Source organism: Anser brachyrhynchus (genome assembly GCF_964034855.1).
Source record: "Anser brachyrhynchus genome assembly, chromosome: 6".
Classification (NCBI taxonomy): domain Eukaryota; kingdom Metazoa; phylum Chordata; class Aves; order Anseriformes; family Anatidae; genus Anser; species Anser brachyrhynchus.
In genome coordinates this window covers 37,856,780-37,879,055 of record NC_137700.1, presented here as the reverse complement: position 1 = coordinate 37,879,055, position 22,276 = coordinate 37,856,780, and the positions used below count along the sequence as shown (strand labels likewise).

At 46.4% G+C, this 22,276-nt stretch overlaps 1 protein-coding gene across 2 annotated transcripts; it reads left to right on the top strand.

Moving 5' to 3' along the window:
- The first annotated feature begins 14,042 nt into the window (after positions 1 to 14,042).
- VAX1 (ventral anterior homeobox 1) lies at positions 14,043 to 21,045 on the top strand. 2 transcript variants are annotated; one of them, XM_080596700.1, is made up of 3 exons: positions 14,043 to 14,876; positions 16,288 to 16,475; positions 17,572 to 21,045. In XM_080596700.1, exons 1-3 carry the CDS (start codon positions 14,639 to 14,641, stop codon positions 18,127 to 18,129), a joined length of 984 nt encoding a protein of 327 aa, XP_080452826.1. In that variant the 5' UTR covers positions 14,043 to 14,638; the 3' UTR covers positions 18,130 to 21,045. The 2 variants fall into 2 exon arrangements, with proteins under 2 accessions (XP_080452826.1, XP_080452825.1); XM_080596699.1 differs by having other exon boundaries at positions 16,288 to 17,710.
- Positions 21,046 to 22,276: the final 1,231 nt, after the last annotated feature.

Genomic DNA, 22,276 nt, shown 5'->3' with positions numbered 1-22,276 from the left:
AATGTTCTCCAGAAAAAGAAAAAAAAAAAAAAGAAAAGAAAAAGAAAAAAAAGTTATTAGAAACCACCACCTATTCCATCCCCCCAAGACTGTCTGTACAATTTCCCGTACAAGATCTATCTAACACACCAACCGGAGACTGGTTTCTGGGTTGGGTGGCCCTCTGCTCTGACCGTGGTCCAGATGTGCAGTACTTGCTGTGCCATCCCACTTGTTCCGTATCAGCTACGGTTCCCCCAAACCGGAGTGAATAACCAAACCAATCCCTGCTGATCCTGCTTTCCCCGCCGCAAACGAGGTGATCTCATTGTGCAGCTAATTCTAAACTGCCTGGCAGCTTGCCTGTCAGACCACGAACGTACTAAAATCAGAGCAAATTCTCCATTTAATAGCGCCTGGACGGAGCAACTAATCCATGCTAAACTGGTAATGGACATCGGTGTCAACAGGTACGCAGTGAAAGCCAACTACTCTGCACTCAATGGAAGACACTTGCCTTCTGAATGAGGAATTATGTGCAAAACGCAATGTGCTAAAGGATCCAAATTAAATTCATGCTTCGGTTAATTCAGATTAATTTTCCTTATTGCCCTTGCCCACCAGACAACCAAACCTCTGTTTATATCTGCTCTTTTTCTTTTAAGCAGTTGATACAAATCCCTTCTCCTGGGGAGTGTTGCAAGATGCACACATTAAGGATTGTGATTCACTCAGGCACTAATTAGAGTTCTATAAATACCTGGGATGGATTTTTATATCACTGTTATTACTACAAACATTATTTGGAGATATTGGATCCACTGTAGGACTGTGTTTCCAGTGCTTTTTCACTAATATGCTGCAAGCAACATTCCAACTAATCACCTTAATGGAAATTAGAGATGAAAATGGTCTATTAGGCTATCTAATCTATCCTCACTCAGTAGTATTTTCTTACATTTTTCAGTCCAGCTTTAAATTTAAAAACAATCCATGAGAATTACTCTGTAGTCTTGAGAGGCTGTTATACCACCAAGTAGTTCAGAAAAGAGACAAAATATTAAAAAGACTTGCTGGAAAACGTTTTCTGATGGTCAACAGTACAGTCTTTCTTTGGGTTTTATTTTAACCCATAGCTTTAAGTTGCTCATTCCTCTGACAACTTAAATATGTGTTCTCTCTTCTCCGTCTGTACACCTGTCACCATGACCCTATCACGTCCTTAATGTCATTTTTATTTTCCCCAAAGAAGGTTATTAAAGAAGTGCAGGTTCAGCTCGGACCTCATTCCAGACAGGAAATTGACTGCTAAATATGTACAAAATCTTAATCTTTTTATTTATTTATCTATTTATTTATTTCATTAGGTACATTGATGACAAGAATCAAAATCTTTCTTGCAGATTTTTTTCTCTGAAGTGACAGGAGAAGTTGGATTTATTTATTTATTTATCTATTCATTTATTTATTTTGGTTCAGCCCAGCATGCATTCACTGCTGTTTTCTCTATCCAGCCTTTACATGTACCCAAAGAGAACAAATGTATGGAGCTTTCTGGGTCAGGTTAGTACATTTTATGTCACATTTTCCATGTAATTTTACCTCCCGAGTAAGGGGATGGTGCCATTTACCCTTTCCTTGGCGGCGCTCCTCCTGGCCTGGGGAGCTGCTGCCCATCCTCCCCATAACCACCCTCCATCACACTCCCCACCTGACACAGCAGGGATACAGAAGATGGCAACTGGGGAAAAAAAAAAGCCATTTTCTGGGAATTGTTCGATTACATCTGCCTCATCACCTAGCCCCTAGCTGTGGAGAAGCAGCCATGGCATGAGGATGACGTGCAAGGGCAGGGTGAGGAAGCAGCTCAAGCAGGTTCTGCCACCCACATGGCGCTCACCGTGCTGTCACACACCTTTCTCTTGCCCAGTAAAACCATGGCCCATTTCTTTTGTACTCTGGTGTGACATGGCCTAGCCCTTTTGTTGTTGGCCGGAGGATTACACAAATTTAGGCACGAAACAAGCGTGTTCCTTAATGGCCTCCTTTCCTCCGTGAGCTGTACTCTGATTAGGTGACACGCGGTTCTCTCCTCCAGTCTAAACTGAATGCAGCCCGGTAATTGCCCGAGAAACAATAAAACATATATGAGACAAAACATTCATTTACACCACTTTATTTCTCTAACAATGAGAGAATCTGGGATGGGTCATTGTTAAAGATTACTATTTCCTGCGCTGTAATAAATGTCTCGTCTTCCCTGATGCTTGTTTATTTTATAAATGTCTCTGCTTTGGCTTTCATATTTAGCTACCAGCAGGACACCATTATCCCCTGACAGCATTCTGTTCCTTCTCCATTGTTATTACCGCTGAAGCGATGCTATATTGCTGTGCCCGGCCCGGATGGTAGGGCTTTCTTATCTTGCTTTTCCCATTGCTTTTCTGACCTGGACTCCCGACGCGGCACAGAGCATAGGTGGCGGTGTTTAAAAAGCAGTGCTTTCATGAAGTATTAGCAATTCTGGCTTTTACTTTAAAAAGCCAAAAAAAAAAAACCTGTTCTTTATTATTATTTTTTTCAAGCAGCATTGGGAAGGAGCTGGGTTTACCTGCACTGCAGACCTGAGGCTGGAGGGCACATCCCTGCGGTGCCTGGGCAGCGGGGCCACCAGGGGACCCAGGGGGCAGCCGCAGGGGTGGCAGAGGAGGGAGGTGAAACTGCTGCCCCATGCAGGGATGCAGCCTGCAATGGACCAGGAAGAAGTGGCAGCAAGGGCTGGGACAGGATCCTGACCCTTGCCCGTGCACTTTTGACAAGGACTCGGGGTGCCAACCCTGCTGGGTCCACATGTCTGAACAGACCTGAGTGCCTGCGAGACCAGCAGCGCAGGGCCGGCTGCAGAGCTCCTTGAAGTCAATGAGAGCATCTCCGCTGATTTCAAGGACTTTGGATTAGACTCTTTAACATCCACAAATGAAAGATACTGTATTAGAGCGAGCTGCTATTATTTAGGGCCATGCTATCCGCTGCCCATCTGTTCTGTTGCTCTCGGGGCATCAGCGACAAACCAGCAAAACCAACAGCAGCCTATCTGTCAAAGCCCCATTATGTACCACACTCTTCTTCTTTTAAGTGCTGAAATCTAATAATCCACCTAACTCTCATGGCCTTCAGAAGCGCACACTGCATTCCCTTTAACATGGCTATCTCCCTCTTATTTATTTATTTATTTTTAAATGAAATTCCCAAGTGGAGGTATCAAGGTTTTCCTACAGCCCCATTTCATTTAAAAAAATAATTGGATCGTTATTTACTTTAAGAACCAAACTTCAACAGTAAGTAATTTCTAGAGATGTGTCAAGTGGCTCAGCATAAAAGTTAATCTTGATCTATTGGTTTGTTAGATATGTTTACATCCAATCAGTTAGCTCTCCTTAAACAAAAGTGATTTAAAGCTCTTTCTGGAGAGCATGAAAATGATTCCCCCAGCACTTACATTCTCAGGGCCATAATCCAACAAAAGCAGGCTTATCTTTAAGCATATGAGTAGTCTTGCCAAAGTCAATGGGGCTCCAGATGTGTTTAAAGATAAACACATACTTAAGTGCTTCACTGTATTGGAACTCTTTGAATGTTTTGTTTACATTTCATTTCAATAGTGGACTTTAAATTTTGTATACAGCAGAAGAGGATTGCGGCTGGATGTTATTTTAAAATATGATTTTTAGGAGGGTGAAAAGGGAGTTCCTAGCATCTAGCATATATTTTTTAATGATTCACTTTGGTTATTTCAAATGTTACAAGTCAGTATGGTTTGATTTGATTTACTTCGGGCTTCAGGACAGAAGTGCGGCAGGCATGGAAGTGAGCAGCAAAGCCCCGCAGGTCTCTGGTCCTGCACTGCTCCAGGCTCCTTTTGCCACTCCAGGAATGTCACCTCACCTGCTTTTGCCCCGTCTTACCTCTGCAAAAATGAAGAACTTCAAGATTTCCTTTACCTCTTTGCAGCTGCCATTTAATGCTTGGGCAGTGATTTGACAATAGAAGAATCTGAAAGCTTCTTCTGCAGAAAAAATAAAATGGAGAGAGATAAGTGATCGCAAAACTACTTGGGCAAAATATGCTTCTCTGAGTCATCTACATGTCCCAGGGATCAACTTATTAAACAACAACTTTGTGTAAACATCTTAGCATTTCTGAGAATGAGCCCAGTTATGCTGGATGACTGAGCTCCTGATGAAGGCGTAGCAGCAAAATCACCCCAGCGAGGCAAACCAAGTGAGGTGAGCTTTCTAACACAACTACGCATGGGTAGCTGACCTGTGGTGCTGGATTCGTGGAAAAGCTCTGGGCTGGGTTCAGTGGGAGGAAAGCTGCATGGGTTACTCCAGCCCAAAGTTCTACAAATCTCTCTGGTTTTGCCCATCTGACACGCAGCTCTTTTCAGCAGCTCACCTTTCCTTTTCTCCTTTGCCACGTCTGTTCTGCTGGGAAACTTGCTGCCTTCTTTATTGCCTTGAAGTCCGGCTTTTCTGCTGTTCTCTACATCTGTGCAGTCATTTCTCCTTTTCCTTCTGAATCAGAGCACCACTCCAAACAACTCCGTGAAGTACATCTATTATCCCTTTTCTCTGCAAAGCATTTTTGACTCATCATATGTAATGCTCTATATAAAAATAAAACACATTGTGCTGTCTTAATAGCATAATTCTTAAACAGTTATGGCCTCATTCTCCTTCATTCAAAGCGCATAATTCCCGTTGACAGTAGTAGGAGCTCTGCCAACACAATGGTGAATTAGTTCCCATGATAAAGGGAGAGAGTCAGACACTGAAAGGTCCAATTCTGCTCTTCATTAAAAGGAAATGAAGGTGTAACGTGCCCCAAGATAGACAAAAATTACATGCAATGGCTTCATACTAACCAGGCAGTAGGCTGCTGGCTGAACTTGCATTGGAATTGACCGTCACTTGGCAGAAGTCTAAATTAAGAGTAATTTTAATAATGTGAGCAGCCTTGTGTCTCCATGGAAGAGCTTCAGGTCAGCTCTCAGAGCTGGGTTGGGGAAGGCTGCGATGTCTGAACCTCAGCTTCGCTTGCAGGTATGTGGGGATCTGAGCGAGCCTTCCAGGAACGTGCCCTTTGAGCACACAACAAGTAATATTTGTCCTTCACAGTCAGCTGCCACATGTGTGTGTCGTATGTGCCTTACAAAAAGGCAGGGAGTGGGTAGCATCGTTTCCAAGCCTTACAACTCAACAATGTATCTTGGCAGGTATTCAACATCCCCACTGAACAACAACTCTGCTTTCTGAATATTTTCTTTCCTTTCTTGGTGGATGGTCTTAGATTTAGAGCACGGCCCGAAGGATCTCATTCTGTCCTGTTGGCATCACTGACAAAACACAACATTCTCTGTGCTTCTTTGCTTCCACAAATAATAAAATAAAATAAAATAAAATAAAATAAAATAAAATAAAATAAAATAAAATAAAATAAAATAAAATAAAATAAATAAAATAAAATAAAATAAAACAAAACAAAACAAAACAAAACAAAACAAAACAAAACAAAACAAAATAAAATAAAATAAAATAAAATAAAATAAAATAAAATAAAATAAAATAAAAATCTTATTCCATCTATACAAATAAAATAAAACACCTGTCTTCTCTTACACACTTAATCTTGTTCAGGTTGCGAATACAGTCCCAAAGCCAGTGCTCAAGACTTCAACAGTCTTTGCTTTACAACACACAGCTTGCTGAGCCATCCTCCAAGTCTGGGGTTACGTGCCAGCAGAAGATAGCTCGCACCCTTAGCCTCACACCATACTAGACATCGGTTGCGCCTTCCCACCTCCAAAGTCCCGACCATGCGTAGAACTAGTGGAGAAGCTTCCACTGGCTCGATAGAAGCATATTTTGGATCCGATAATCCCTACACCTCTGCCATTCCTACTAAGGCTAAAGCTGAAGCTAAAATGTGGTTTCCCACACTTTTGGTAGCAGAAGACACCTAAGAAAATGGTTTCATGAACTGTTTTCCCACTTCCCCTGTGATGTGATTATGCCGAAGTGCTTGCCTCTCCCACTGATCACAGGCTTACTTTTTTCTTACTAGTGGCACAAGTTAGGTATCAGTAAGTAGTAACTTACTACTTACTCAAAAGTACCAAGCTAGTCATTTCCTACACAGTGCCACCAGGCTTGCTGATATATTATAGACCGTCCAACTCAAGATACTTCAAAGAAGAACAAGCCAAAACCCCAAACCAATGCACTTCTTTTTGTGCATCACTCCTTTGGATGATGAATTTCCAGCCAGGGGTGTAAGACTCAATCATTCTGATCACTGTCTTCAACCCCGTGTAATGAGATAATCCTAACAATGTCCAATTCACTTTAAAATCAAGCCAAGGTATTTGCCTCCGTAACCTTCTGCAGCAGCAACTCCCATAGGTGACAAGACATGTGTCTGGGCACTTGCTCTTCATTCTCAATTTGCTGCTTTTTAATTTAACTTGGTGCTTGTTTTCATACATTGTGATAAAATAAAAAGAAAATCTGATGCTATGTTCTTGAGAACTTTGACTTCCACAATCAGCTCCACTTTAATCTTCTTCCCTGCAAATAATTCCAGACTTTGCCATCTCTCATGTATTAATCCTATCAGCACTGTAATTATTTTCATTATCATTTCTTGAGCATTTTCGGACTCTGCTATATACTTAACAAGAGAAGAGGATAAAAATATGAACAGAGCATTAATGTGGATCTGTGGTATAATCCTGTGTTATCCTGGTAGCTTTGGCATTCTGCTGTATCTTTATTTAATAAATAAAAACAAAAAAAAATTTTAAGCTGCTGCCATAGATTGATGGGAATCAGACACTGATGACTCCCGGTGCAGGTTCTTTTTCCTCAGAGATTCCTGGAAATTCAGAGCTTTTGTGATTGTTGGAGCTATATGGCTAGTCACTGATGATACCTTGCATTTAGCCATGTTCAGACTTTTCTGCCACCATGATCCTCAGTCTCCCAGTGTGTTTAAATCCATCATGTAAAGTATCCACCATAAATTCACCTATTCTCCTATAGGTTTTAACAAATCAGATTACATTGTTGTTGGTTTTTTTTTTTTTTTTTTTGCTACATTTTCCATCATTTTCCTTGACAAAGAGTTAGGAATTCTAATGAACCGTTACTTCAGGTGTCCTTTTAAACATTGTTATATTTCAGGTAACAAAATCCCTCCAGGATTCAAGCTACAGATTCAGTCTAAAAGATTACTGCAAATGTGGCCACATTTCTCTTCATGGTATGAATTAACCATCAAGATCTATAGTTCAAGATTTCCCTATGTAACCTGTAGATCAGCATTCTTGTTTGTTGGACATAACCAAAACACTCAGGTAGACAAACCCCTCCAAAGCAGATTTGATTTTTTTTATAGTTTGTCCTTGTGGCTTCTGTTGAAATTGCCTGTTTTCCTATGGGAGAAGTACTAGATAATAGGGTAAAAACAACAATAAAACATCAAAATATGTAATTTCAATATTTCCACCAAGTCTGCTGGATATTATGTCACACTGGCCTTGTGATGATGGCAGAGTTTATCTCACTCCAGCGTGAAGGGCTGCCTTCTGTTCTCTGAAATCACCCTGGTTGTTGGATGGTGCCTCTGGAGCAGATTGTGCTCAACGAGACAGTCCTGTCCAGCCTTCCCCTGGCTCCTGGAGACCCTGATGACAAGTATTTGAGACATGCTTTGTGCTGATCTGATCCACCTGAAGCTTCAAAATGAAAGAATTGAATTGTTTTAACTCAAACTGAGCCAAAAGTTTTGCTTTTGATGCAGAATAAATGTTAAATGTTAAAAATCGGGGTGCTAAAATGAGCACACATCAGGTCTGCTCCCCTGACCACATCACCTTAGCAAGCTTTTTGTGAGTTGTTTAAACCTTCAAGCTTGCTTGTATTTACTATGGGAATGAATAGGATTGCAAGAGCTTCAGCACCAGTAGTGAGGGCTCGTGGGCTAGCAGCTTTTGAGGGTTTTACTCATGAGTGCTGAAGCAAAGCTGGTACGGCTAATTCCCCTGTCTGCAGAGGGAGAAGTGAAGGCAGAGGGAGTTTGAGTGTTCAGGTGCTGATGGCTACAGAGGGAGTTGGTGACACGGCCAAGGCTGAAACCAAAGGCTCTCAATTTGCTGTCAGAGAACAAACAGTATTTCCCCTTAATTCACAGTTTTCCCTGATGAAAAGAATCATGTCTCACAGTTTTCTCTCGCCATTGTTCAGATGACTCACATATGCCATGGGCATGATACAGGCAATGAAGCTTTGCATTAATCTACTGTCCAGATTGATAACTCTAAGGGGCAGCTCATAATGACCAAAATGTGATTAATCACGAGACACATGTGATACCCATGCTCATTATTACTGGCTTCCAGGACAGCACTGCTGACTCCTGCCAATACGCTCAGTTTCGTATCTGGAAGAGACAATGCTGCAATTACTGCCAAAGTATGCAGGAAAATTAGGCAGTAACTAGTTCTGTATTCTGCATCAGGCTAGGGAAAGGGAGTGTAGAAAAGAATGGGAATGTAATAGCTACAAGGAATATCAAATCCTCTCTGGATCTGATGCTTTATTTTAAATAGATGTTGTCTGATATGGCCCTGTAGTTTAAGCAGTTGTCTTGTAGAATGCTTTGTTGAAGAGGAACGTATAGGGCACTGGCATGATGGGTACAGCACCTGAAAAGGAGCTCATGAGGCATATTTGGAAAAAAGCTTCTTCATATCAATGGACTTTTCCTGCAGATCTATTTTTATGATGTTGCCTCCTTGTAAGACAGAGAGAGATTATTCTCTTGCTGTACTACCTGTTAGAGTTCTCATGCTCCTGTAGTAATAATTTCTCATAAACCACCCCGATATCTTTTGTACCATGTGTTGGTGATCAAAACAAATACATCTGGGCATCAGTCCTTAGGAAAGTGGAATTAATGATGTTTCTATACATTTCAACTACCACAAACATGAGAGCCTTTTCTTCCACCACTCAAAGATGACCTGAGTCAAAGACTTCAAACCAAAGACCTTGTAAAACTTCCAGATACAGACATGATCCTATTTTTTAAGGATCTTGCTCACCTGTGTTGGGAGAGGCACATTTTCTATTCTCTCTGGCAGGCGATGGGGCCAGTTCCCACTAGAACAACTGACCATCTTCTGTTACAGATTAAAGTGCATGCCTCCTAAATGTCTCCCAAACACACAGTGGTGTTTATATGCTGAAATTTCCAGAGTTCAGCTTAAATTGAAATGACTGTTTCCTCCCTAGGAGTGAGTCAAGTGCCAGAGCAAGACAGTTGTTAGTTAGACTGTGCTTTGTGTTTCAGGAAGGTGCTCAAAGCTCGTGGCGACTAGCATAGCGCTGGAACCTGTATGAAAGGAGAGGAACTTTGCGATGAGCTTCTTGTCATCATGAAGACCATCTTCTTCTCAGCTCAGAGGTTGTGTCTCTCACTCTGGATGGAAACCTCCTGTCCCAGAGAAACATTGTGTGTGCACACAACAATGAGATTTGTTGTTTCTCCTACATTTGCCTTTCACAGTGACCAGGAGGTTGGATGTGCAGTAACAAGTCCTTGACATTTCCCCACAAAGTGTCATTATGAGTAACTCTACCGTATTCCCTGCTAATTAGGAATAACCAGGAAGGCGCACAGGGCCCAAGATACCCGTTCGTTTCCCCTGTGCTAAATGCTTAACCAAAACACGTGCCTTGCAGTCAACTGTTTCCAAATGCATCTGTAAGTTCAGAAGATGCATCTCATCAAAATAATTAGGCAAATGAACGGAAGGAAAATCTGCTTAGGGATATTAAATATAGAGAAAAGTCTTTTGATTCAGAATGTCTCTGAGCCGTGCATTTTCAATTCAGCACAGAGAGTGTGCTGGCAAAGCTTCTGCTCTTCTTACATCCACTCCTGCTGGGCAGCGATGGGTGCCTGTCACAGGCAGCATACCAGCATGGATGTTTAGGTCAACACACCTTTCTTGTGAGTGCTGGGCTGGCTCCGCCTTCCTCTTCAGCTTAGAGGACCCACCAGAGACAGCCACCAAAGAAAAAGCCTGTTAGGATGACTCTGCAGTCCAGAAATAGCAAAGGAGGGCAAGAGCAGACTCCTCCACCAGATGGAAGCTCAAAAGGAACATTATTTGGATAGGAATCCATGTTACATAGTAAATTAAGTGAATTAAGCACAGGATCATTTTGGTTAATCTTCACGTGCAAGCCTTAACTGTGGCATAAAACAGTTTAGGAAGTAGTAGCATAATGGGCACCTTTCCTACCCATTGTTCAAAAGACCAGGAAATAGAGATAAAAATAGCAGAAATAATGGCAGTCAATGAGAAACAAAGTTCTCAATTTTTTGCATTCTGGTACTCCACAAACTAATGAACTACAAATGCAAAGCAACAAGGTGGTCTACTTAGCAAAGTACGGTCAGGGAGTACGTGTGGAGTGTGCTAAGGCATTTGTAAGCAATATTTAAAGGGAAAAGAGGTAACCCCTAATCTGCTTATCCAGTGGTACATGGGTAAGCGTGCTAAAGCTAAGGAGATCCCTGGAGCTATGGAAGTAAGAAGGGAAAGTCAGGAACCTTGTTTCAGGTCACAAAAGAACATCATATACAAGAATGTTTTGTATAAGTCTATTACAGAGAAAAAAAAATGAGAATAGGAGAAAAGAAGATTAGTGACCCAAAGGAAGCTGACATTATAGATGGTAAATTTTTTAATTTCCCAAGGTTGTTCTGTACTTTGCTGTTTGTTCCAGATGAGTGGACTTCAATTAAAGTAACTGAGCTGTATGGAGATGAAATTGTCTGCTCACTACTGGTTTCCTGCAGGATTGGACTCATAATTTGAATAACAGATCTTCAGCAATACTGTGTGTTTGTAATGTATGGAGGCAAATTTAGCTGATTTGATGGGGAAAGCTTTCTTATAGAACTGTTTTCTGTGGACCAAATGGGGTTTGTAATGCAGTAATTACATACAAAATTCCCTTGTCCTTCACTGAGCTTTGCACAAGTCCTCATTGTACATAAAAAAGGCAGATTATCATACAAATAAAATATTTAGTGTCCAGATATTCTGCTTCAAACAGTGTAATTGAGTTCAGTAGCTCCGTGTTTATTATTATGACATATGCCTAGACATTAGCATAAGGAATAACATGGGGTAAAATGTCATACATACTCCCACACATCCATACAAATATAATTATAATTGCTTTCTGTATTTCACAAACCTTCTACATGATTCATTATGCCTGTTATTTCTAAAAAAATATATATATAAATAAATTATTCGTGATGTAAAAAATGTTTGAAACAGAACTTTGTTTTATTTAGCATTAAGTAAACATGTCCAGCAAGGATTGTTGACGCTGCCTTGCCTACGTATGCATGCGCACATATATATTTATGTGTATCAGGCAGCAAAGCTTACTAGTTGCTTACCTGCCAAACACAAACCTACACCTCAGCCACATGAAAATGTTCTCACTAATCAGCAGCCACTTGTTGCACCTCTCCTGAGACGACCAAAGCTCTCTTAAATGTACAGTTCTGCAAGCATCCCTTCGCACAACAGGCCTTCACACAGCATCACAGGCTCATGGAGGAAACGAGCTCACTCCATCCTCTCTATGTATCTGCATGAAGCCTCGCACAATGGGGCTGTGATTTATTTGGGGCCTCTGGGTACGACCGCCGTACAAGTAGTAACTAATGACAACAGACCACCAGAGATTGCCGACATTCAGCTGCTGTAAGGAAAAATAAAAGCTGGTCCATAACATCTGGTTATATCCATAAGCATTCCTGAAATGGCAGGACCTGATTAAACTCTTGGGGGCGTCTCCGCAATGGCAGGCTGACTTCTCAGACAACCACAATAAAAAGAAATTATTTTGTTATTTGTGGAAAAAAGACCAAGATCTAAGTTCTCCAGTAGAGAACGACTCTCTCAAATGTATTTGTGAACTGTTTTTCTTTTCTTTTCTTTTCTTTTCTTTTCTTTTCTTTTCTTTTCTTTTCTTTTCTTTTCTTTTCTTTTCTTTTCTTTTCTTTTCTTTTCTTTTCTTTTCTTTTCTTTTCTTTTCTTTTCTTTTCTTTTCTTTTCTTTTCTTTTCTTTTCTTTTCTTTTCTTTTCTTTTCTTTTCTTTTCTTTTCTTTTCTTTTCTTTTCTTTTCTTTTCTTTTCTTTTCTTTTTCCCTTTCCTTTCTTTTTCCCTTTCCTTTCTTTTTCCCTTTCCTTTCTTTTTCCCTTTCCTTTCTTTTTCCCTTTCCTTTCTTTTCCCTTTCCTTTCTTTTCCTTTCTTTCTATTCTTTTCTTTTCTTTCTATTCTTTTCCCTTCTTTTTTTTTACTTTTGTTTTCTTTCTTTTTTCCTTTATTTCCTTTTCCTTCCTCTTTTCCTTCCTTTTTTCTTTTTTCTTTCACCTTCCTTAATTTTCCATTCCTTTTTCTTTTTTCTTTCTTTCTTTCTTTTTTCCTCTTTCCTTACTTTTCTTTTTCTTCCTTTCTTTCTCTCTCTTTCCCATCCTTTGTCGTCCTTTCTTTTCTTTCTTTGCTCTCTCTTCTTTCTTTTCTTTCTCTTCCTCTATTTTTCTTTCTTTTTTTCCTTTCCTTTCTTTTTCCCCTTCCCTCCTTTCCTTCCCCTTCTCCTCCCTTCTCCCCCTTTCCTTCTCTCCCTTACCCATCCTTTCTTTTCCCTTCCTCTCCCTCCCTCCCCTGTTTTTCCCTCCCCTGACGTTCCCACTTAGGACTCCCAAGCCCAGGCCGACTGGGACGGAGCAGGAGGTGCTGGGTGGCGCAGGATGAGGCCCTCAGGGTGGGCTGGGGCGCTGTGGGGGTGCAGCAGGCTGGTGGCCCCAGGTGGGTGCCCCGGCCCTGGGCAGCGCCCGGTGGCGGCTCGGCTGCGGGGTGAGGCGTTCTCAGGGAAAATTCCTCCCGTCGCTCTCAGGCCCCTAAACTCTTTGTGAATGGGGCCAGTGCAACATGTGGCCTTTCACCTCGCCCGAGAACCACTGCCAGACAGCCACACTCAGAGAATTGTTTGTTAATAGTCCAATTAGATAATTGCCATCTTTCACTCCTTTTGCTCTACATTTCCCATAAAGGAATGAATAAGGAGAGCAGCATGAAGAGGGCTTCTGCCCTGCAAGGTGACAAGAAGGACTGGAGCATGCTCTTTGCACAAGGCCATTTGCTTGAATTGAATCATTGTAGCCTAATCAATGGTCTTATTGGATTACTGGCTGTTGCGGTTCTCAAAGATATTGTAGCAGAGACAATGAAATAGCTAGAGTAAAACTTTTTTCCCCTTTAGTGGATCACGCAGTTGAGATTTTTCACGGGCTATCTCTCCCTCTCCCTCTTTCTCCCCCTCTCTCTCCTTCTCCCCCCCTCCTGGATCCACTGCACACAAAGCTGGCTCTTTTTTTTTTTTTTTCCCTTTTTTTTTTTTTTTTCCTTCAATGAGCAGGCTCTGCGAATAGGTTCAGTGTTGGTGAAGGTGCAGAATTAGCACACACACACACACACGCCCGCCCGCATGCACACACACACACACACACGCAGAGGGAGAAGCACAAAAAGCGAGTGTCGGGACTGAAATAAGGAGAGGTAGGAGTTTAAGATGGCTGTCTGTGGGGAGATGTGTTGAGGAGGATTTCTGCCGGCCAAGAGGACCTGCTGCCTCGGACAGAGCTGCCTGGAGGAAGAACTTTTTGGGGTGTGTGCGCGCTGGCGATCTGTTTGTTTGTTTGGCATCCAGGGGGCTGCCCCCCCCCTCCCTGCAACTGCATTTTTCCAGCCCTTCCTCGCAGCTTTATTCAGATTTATTTGGCGTGCTTTGGAGAAAGCCACTATATAATCGGGAGGTCAAAGGCATACTGAAGAAAGTTAATAATGGCTGCTAATGGTGCTAACAATTCAGGGTGAATCTTGTCAAAAGTTTTTTTTTTTTTTCCCTCTCCCCCCCCCCCTTTTTTTTTTCCTCTTTTTTTTTTTTTTTTTTCTGGAAGTCTCAGTCTTTTGATTGTGTGTTTCCTGAAAGCAAGACCAATCATTTCAGTTTATTCACTGGCTAAACTCTACTTGATTGGGGACAAGCACACAAACCATCCATTACGATCTGATATATTATCCAAACAATTTAGTGTATTCATGAGGTAACCTAAATGTGGAGGCTGCAAAATTACCCGTAATCAATTGAAACAGCGAGTGCGCGTCCCTCTGTGTGTCTAACAACTACATGTCTCTGTAATAAGGCAGACATTAAATCATTTTAGAGTTGTACTGTTGAGTACCTGATCACTGGGCGCTCTGGGAAGCTGGACAGTCACATTAGGACGCTGGGACTGAGGAAGCCGCTGCTTTTCCAGTGGGATAAAACCCGACCTTCCTTACTCGAGGTGCTTTACAGATCCCCACCGATCTGACCCTAAGCCGTGCAATATCCAGCATAGACTTCGTCTTCTTCTGCTATCGCTACTCCTTTTTTTTTGTTGTTGGTGGTGGTGGTTTTATTTTTGCTCGTTTTTGCTTTTTTGTTTTTTATTGCACTACATGTTTGGGAAACAAGACAAAATGGACGTTAGATGCAGTTCAGAGACTGAAGCTAACCGGGTCTCGAAGAACGGACATAAAGAGGGCAAGGAAAGCAAAGGGTCTGAAGGAAATATTTCTACTTCTTTTTTGAAGGATCAGCAAGGGACTTTTTCTGCCTCTGCAGCTACGGAAGACTGTAATAAAAGTAAATCTAGTTCTGCTGACCCGGACTATTGCAGGAGGATCCTAGTTAGAGGTATGACTCGGAGGTATTTCGGGGAGGGGGGGGAGAGGAAGGTGAGCAGCGCTCACACCCGGCCGATTTATTTCTCCCGTGGGCTCGGCTTTGCCCTGTCCCTGCTCTTGGACACCCGGGGGCCAGAAGCCCCCGAGCTGAGCCCGCTCCTGCGGGGGGCTCCCCGCAGCCCCCCGAGCGGAGCTGCCCCCGCGGAGCTGCCCCCCGAGCCCCGCATCCCGGGGGCAGGACGGATTTTTAATCAACCATCAGCCTTCAAATGGACGGAGGGGTTTGTTGGGTTTTTTTTTCTTAATTTTTTAATTTTATATAATTTGTTTTCCTCGGCCCTCGTCTCCCTCGCGGTAAACGAACGAAATCGTTCGGCCGGGGAAAAAAAATAAAAATGAAAATGAAAATCGGGTTTGCCAAGGTGCGTTTGGGGGGAGGAGGGAGAGAACGGAGCGGTAACAAAATTAGCGAGAAGCAGGCCTTGTAAACAATAATTAATCCTTGCGCGACCGAGTGACCCAGAGAAGGGTCAGATTAAAATGATGTGCTCGGCTCTGCTTTAACACGTACCGGGGAGGCAAAATCCCGGGAAAGAAGTTGGGAAGGTTTTAACGTAGCGCGAACCTGGCCCTGGCTTGACGGTCGCCTTAATAAGATTTGTCCCGCTTTCTTTCGGTCTTCGGTGCTACCGGAAAAGTGAGGTTTCGGCGGGCCGTCGGGTGCCTCGTTTTGTGTTTCCTTTTTTTTTTTTTTTTTTTTTTTTTTTCCTCCTGTTCGCCAAAAAAAAACAAACCCCGGCAGCGGCGGCTGGAGGAGTCCCCGGGGTGGCGGTGGGCAGGCGGCCAGCCCGTGCCCGGGAGGCTCCCGCCTGCTTTGGCGCACGGGAAACTTTTAAAAAATTATTTTTATTTTTTTAATTAAAAAAAAAAAAAAAGACGATTTTATATTTTAAAGGCAAGCGGGAGGGGGCTTCCAGCAACCCCCTACCCGGAGCCCGGGGGGAACAAAGGGTAGCCCAGCCCTGCGGTCACAAAGCCCGGCCTGGAGCATCTCTCCCCGGCCTCCCAGAGGGGCCGGGGTGATGCCGCAGTGCCGTACTGTCAGCGCGATGTGCTCAAGCCAATTTTAAATGGGCTGAGGGGATTATTTCCAGAGCCCTGGGCCCCATCGCCCCCTCCTCCCTTCTCTGGTGGGTTGTTGGGTTTTTTTTTCGTTTTTTTTTTTTTTTCCCTTCCTTGGGTGCAGTGGCCAGGTGCAATCTGGGGGTCCCCTCTCCGTCCTCCCTCGGGTCTCGGTCTCGAAAGCGCTGCCAGCGGCTTTCTGCTTGCCTCGGGAAGGAAAAAAAAAATAAAGAAAGGAAAAAAAAAAAAAAAAAAGGAGGTTTCCTGGGTGTAAAACTGCCTGCGCCTTTCTTTGCCAGATGCCAAAGGTTCAATCCGAGAGATTATTCTGCCTAAGGGGCTTGATCTGGACCGTCCCAAGCGGACCCGCACCTCCTTCACGGCCGAGCAGCTCTACCGCCTGGAGATGGAGTTCCAGCGGTGCCAGTACGTCGTGGGGCGGGAGCGCACCGAGCTCGCCCGGCAGCTCAACCTCTCCGAGACTCAGGTACCCCTCGGGACGGGGTCTCCGGTTCCTTCCGTGGGGCTGAAAATGGGGCCCGGGCCGGCCCCGGTCTCTCCGCGGCCCTGCGCGTTTTTTGCGCGCCCCCGCGCAGGCCCCGGGAGCCGTGGCGCAGGGCTGGAGGGGCAGAGCCGCCCCCGGGAGCCCACCCACGCGTGTCCGGCCGTGGGGGGGCCTCGTGGTGGGGGGGGAGCAATAAGGGGAGGCCCGCGGGGATGCGCCCGGGGTGCCCCGGGGGATGCGAGGGTGGCCGGGGACACGCGTGTCCCCGCGGTTGCGTGGGGTCGTGGGGGCTCGGCCACGCAGCCAAACCCACCCGTGGACAAGGGGAAGAGAGGGGAGGCCGAGCCGTCAGCTCCTAAATTTGGGGGGGGGGGGTGCCTTCCCCTGCGGGCTGCTGGATTTAGGGACCTGTCCTCTGATGGCTGCGCCCTGCTGGGTGCCACGGGTCGGGGCCGGGGGCTGCAGGCTCCGAGCCCCGCAGGGCTGCTGGGGGAGGGGGGGGGCTCGCCCCGTCCCACCGCCCCCGTCCCGCCGGGAGACGCAGGAGCGGGGCAGAGCCACCAAAAGACGGGCTTGTGCGAGCCGGTTTCATCCTCCTGCAAAACATCACCCAACAAGAAATGCCCCTGACAAGCTAATTAGCTTTTTTTTTTTTCCTTTCCCCTGCCGGCTGGGAGTGACAAGTTCAATAGCTGGGGGGTTCCGGGCACCTCCGTGCTGTTGGGTTTGGGTTGTGTTTTTTTTTGAGGGGGACGCTTTTTTGTTTTTATTGTTTTTTAGGGGAGAGCAGGTTGAGCAGGTTCCTTTGGAAAGCCAAACATTGCGCAAACGGGCCAGGAGGCGACGCCGCCCGGGGGTGCCCCGAGGGGCTGCTCTCAGCCCAGGACCCGCACCCTGAGCAGGGCCAGGGAGGCCCTGCGGGGACCGGGGGAAGCACCGGGGGCCTGCCGGGGAGACGACCCCCCCCCCGAGGGCACCCGACGGGGGGGGCAGCAGGCGGGATGCGGGGCGCAGCGCCGCGGGACCCCCCTCATTTTCCCCTCTGACCCTGCCTTTCCCCCCCCTCCCCGTCCCGCAGGTAAAAGTGTGGTTCCAAAACCGGCGCACCAAGCAGAAAAAGGACCAGGGCAAGGACTCGGAGCTGCGCTCCGTCGTCTCCGAGACCGCCGCCACCTGCAGCGTCCTGCGGCTGCTGGAGCAGGGCCGCCTGCTCTCCCCGCCGGGGCTACCGGGCCTCCTGCCCCCCTGCGGCACCGGGCCGCTGGGCTCGGCTCTGCGGGGACCCGGCCTGGCCGCGGGCACCGGCAGCTCGGCGGCGGCGGCGGCGGCGGGGGCGGCTCCCCCCGGGGGCTCCCCGCATCCTGCGGCCGGCGGCAGCGCGGCGGGGCCGCCCCCCCCGGGGGCGCTGCACGGAGCCGCCGCCGCCGCCGCCGCCGGCCCGGGGCTCTTCGGGCTGCCGGTGCCGTCGCTGCTGGGCTCGGTGGCCGGCCGGCTGGCCTCGGCGCCCCTGGCCGTGGCCGGTTCCCTGGCGGGCAACTTGCAGGAACTGTCGGCCCGCTACCTGAGCTCGTCCGCCTTCGAGCCCTACTCCCGGACCAGCAATAAAGAGAGCGCGGAGAAAAAAGCGCTGGACTGACTCCGAGCGACTCGGCCCGTATTTATATTTAGAGTATCTATTTGTGGCGGTATTTATGGGACAGGCGGCGGCCCCCTCCCGCCCGACCTTCCTCCCTCCCCTCTTCCCCTTCCTCCCTCGCCACCGCCTTCCAGCCCCGCGGCTCGGCTCGGCACGGCACGGCACAGCTTGGCACGGCTCGGCAAGGCACGGCTCGGCACGGCACGGCACGGCTCGGCTCAGCTTGGCACGGCTCGGCACGGCTCGGCACGGTTCCCTCCGCGGGCCGGGGCACAGCGAGGGGCGAACCCCCCCCCCACTCCCCCCCCACCCCGCCTCCCCCGGCTCTCCCTGCCCCGCCGGGCCCGGGGCGCGTCTGTCGGCCCGGGGAGGGGGGTCAGTCTGTCTGTCCGTCTGTCTGTCTGTCTGTCTGTCTGTTCGGCTGCTCTGACACCGGGAGGAAAGGCAGAGCGGACGGGGCGAGCTTTGGCCGGGCTGTCGGGGACCGGCTCCGGCCAATGCCAAGCGAGGGAGAAGGATTTCGGGGAGAGGAAGATGGAGCTGCCAGGTGACGCCCGGTTATTTTTATTTTCCTTTTTTTTTTTTCTTTTTTTTTTCTTTTTTTTTTTTTCATTTTTCCCAGACTTCAGTGACTCTTAAGCACAAAGGTCGGGGGGCTCCACCTGGGGCCCCGTCCCATACACGCTCGCTGCACTCCGCACCGACATCCTCGCTGCTTGCCCTTCGCACCAGCCAGGAAAACCTCCAGCAACTTTTTTTCTTTTTTTTTTTCGTGACAAATCTTGAATGTGGGAAGGGCCGGAACGGACTGCCTCGAAAATACACGCACGGAGCGGGGAGACAGAAATCAGTGGCTGTAGAGATTTGGGATCAAACTCTCTCCCTTCGAGAAATCACAGCGTCCCTTTTTGTATTCCCACGGGTCAGTCCTGCCGACCTGGTCTGCAAAAGCAAAGCTGCAGATAAATAGTGGAAGTCGCGACTCGATTTGCTTCCACATCTGTTGCGATGGTAATTTTTTTTTCCTATTTGATTTTTTTTTTCCCAAATAATTTCAATGCGCATCTAAATCAAAAAAATCGTTAGCCTTTCTTCCTCCTTAAAAAAACCCTCTCGTATATCGCTCACACTTCAATTAAAACGAACGTAAAATATACGAAGCATATCTTTTCTTGTTATTTTTGTACTTTAAAATACACCTATGTAACAATTTTTTTTCTTCTTCTTCATGATCCTTACTGCTGTCTTCTCCACAGACAAATGTATTTCATCTTATAGTATTCCGGATTGTTTCTTGTTCAATTTCAGTACTTGAATTTGCCAGAAAAGGGATGCTGTACTTAGCTAGTTACTCGGGAAAATTATTTCTTTGCTTTGGTTTTAAGTTTCTTTCCTTTCTTTAAACTTTAACACATGGCGTTTACAAACTGTACAAATACGTGCCACCAAACTGTAACCAAAAAAAAAATTACAAAAAGTGGAATGGTTGCTGTAGTATATAGAATTAATTATAGACCAGAACTGGACAGAAAGAGCTGGACAGAAAGAAAATAGTAATTTTATTGTAAATTATTTACGTCTGAAGTTTCTAGGCAACTAGTTGGAAAAATAATGAATGAATCGAGCGCTGAGCCCTTGCTACTAACTTTTGTTCTGAATGTTTTGGATATTTGGATGTTTTGTATTTATGTGGTGAGAGTGAAATATATTATATCTATATGACAACGGAATTAGGTGTATTTTCGTCTTATATTTGGAGCACCCAACTTACCTTCACCTAATACTTGCGCTGCCAAAAAAAAAAAATCCTATCCCTCCATAATAGTCCTAATTTTAATTTTTTATTTAAATTTATTCATTTTGTTGTTGTTGTTAAATTTTTATGTTTTGTAGTGGGTGGCTGAGAGGTCTGTCTCACGGGGCGGGAGCTCCTCTCCTTGCCCTGAGCAGCCGGGGTGGTTCGGGGCACCACGCTCCCCCGAGCCCTGGCATCCCCGGCTCCCACCCGGTGCCCGGGGTGCCCCCAGCCCCATCCCCGGACCCCATCCCCTCTCGGGGAGCTGAGGGGGTGCCTGGCGGGGCAGGGGCTGGGCCTGGTGCGGACCAAGGACCCCGCAGTGTGCGTGTGCCGGCGTGTGGGGATCCCCACACGTACGTGCACATCTCTGGGTGGGCAGAAAGGGGTTGTATGGGGTTTATCGCAGCCATTGCTCCCAGCCCCCTTGGCAGCCCAGCCCCGAGACTCCCATGCAGGGCAGCCGGAATGGGGCAGAAACCACGTTTTTCAGAGCCCCCCCCCACAGGCCCTGGCTCTTGCAGGGCCACTGTGAGGCGTCAAACTGCGGCCACCCCGCACCAGTACCACCCAGTACCACCCCACAGCACCCCATACCATCAGCCCTGCCTGGTCCTGGGCTCTGCTGGGCACCCAGCCCACACTGGGCGCATGTACTGCTCAGGGAGAAGAGGGAATGGTGTGGTGGTGATGGTGATTTTTGTGTTATTATTTACTTTTTGTTTTTTGAAATGTGTTGAAATGATTTGGGGACGGAAAGGCAATGTGGGCGAAGGAGGGTTTCACAGGTGACATTTGAAGAGGTGACATAGAAACTGATGGTCAAGGCTGAAAAAGTTTGGGGAGGGGAAGCAGTGTTAAAAAGAGCTGAGTGTGACAGCACGGACCTGCCCGGGGGAGATGATAGTTTTTGGTCTCTGCTTTGCCTGCATGGGCTGCGTGGCCCCAGACAAAGAGAGGAGCCCTGGCTCAGGCTGCCCGTGCCAAGGAGGTGATCCCCGACCTTCCCGGGCTCCTCTGCCATGAATTTACCTCGCCTCGCAGGGACCTCTCTGCTGCTGAGACAGGGCCACTTTGTCACCCAAATCTGGGGTCACACCACATCACAGAGCTGCCTTGTGTGCCTCCACCCAAAAAGAGAATTTCTCTGCTATTTTATTTTTTTAGCTGGAGTCAGTGGGGTGTTTCATGTCTCCTCACGTATGTACTGTGAGGCCCTTTCTCCTGGCCTGAGGTCCCTGGGCTGGAACCACGTTCAGTGAAAGCCCTTTGCTCCTCACCTAAAGCAATTTAAGCCAGTGTCCAGCTAAATTGTCCACACAAACAGTAAAGCAGCAATTTTACTTATTTTACAGCTCTGCAGTAAACACATGAAGAGTAAATATTTATATGATTACCACTATTATTAATTATTTCTAAATATTTCTGAATAAATGCATGCCTCTAGGTGCAATGGGGACTTGTCTAAGCATTCAAGTAAAGGAACAGTTGAAGACTTTTTTTTTTCCCTTGTCCTTTTTTTTTTTTTTTTTTTTTTTTCTGTCTCCTTCAAGTCCCACCTGTCCCAGCTTCCTCCTGGAGGCTGCCTTCAGCTGGAAGCAGAGCAAATGCCTCTCCACCCCATCAGGGAGGGAGGCAATTTGAAGCTTCCCGCACCTCCCTGGGCTTCCTGGGTGCCCGAATACCCTCTGTGCAGCAGGAAAAACTGAAACACGTTGGTCTGATTTCTGTAAAACGAGGGTGGGAATGCCACCTGTGGCTGCTGTTGCACAGAACGAATTAAAAACCATGCACACACACATCCCCGCGTGCAGGACGTCTGCATCAAAAGCCTGCTGACAAGCGGTAGTCCCATTTCTTTTTTTGCCAGCCGCACCAAAGCTGTCCCGAACCTGGGTGCTTGTGGTTATTGATATGTTGAATTTCGTGCTTCTGGAGCAACAAACACGAGCCACCTTCCTGAAACTATCTGCTGCTGAAGGGCTGTGTTGCGTCTCGTGCAGTACCTCTATTTGTGCCCATCACCGCAGCATCTGAGCTCAAACTGGGGGATACTGGGCTCGTGCAGAGGGAGCACAAGTGCGTGTGAGTTGTGGGGGGGTATATTTAGCAGGAAAGCAAGTAAACAAAATATAAACCTATCCCCAGTGTGATTTTTTTAAAGGAAATCATAAAAAGTACTTCTGCGGCCGGCAGACTTCATCAAACTTTCCTTTAACAGCAGCCACACTTGGGACTTAGGGTGGTGAAGCAGTAACAAAGACAAAGGACTATTTCAGTTCATTCAGCTGCACCCGAGGAATATTTTCACAGGTACCTGGACACCAGGCCTGGTCCTGTGGCTCTCAGGAA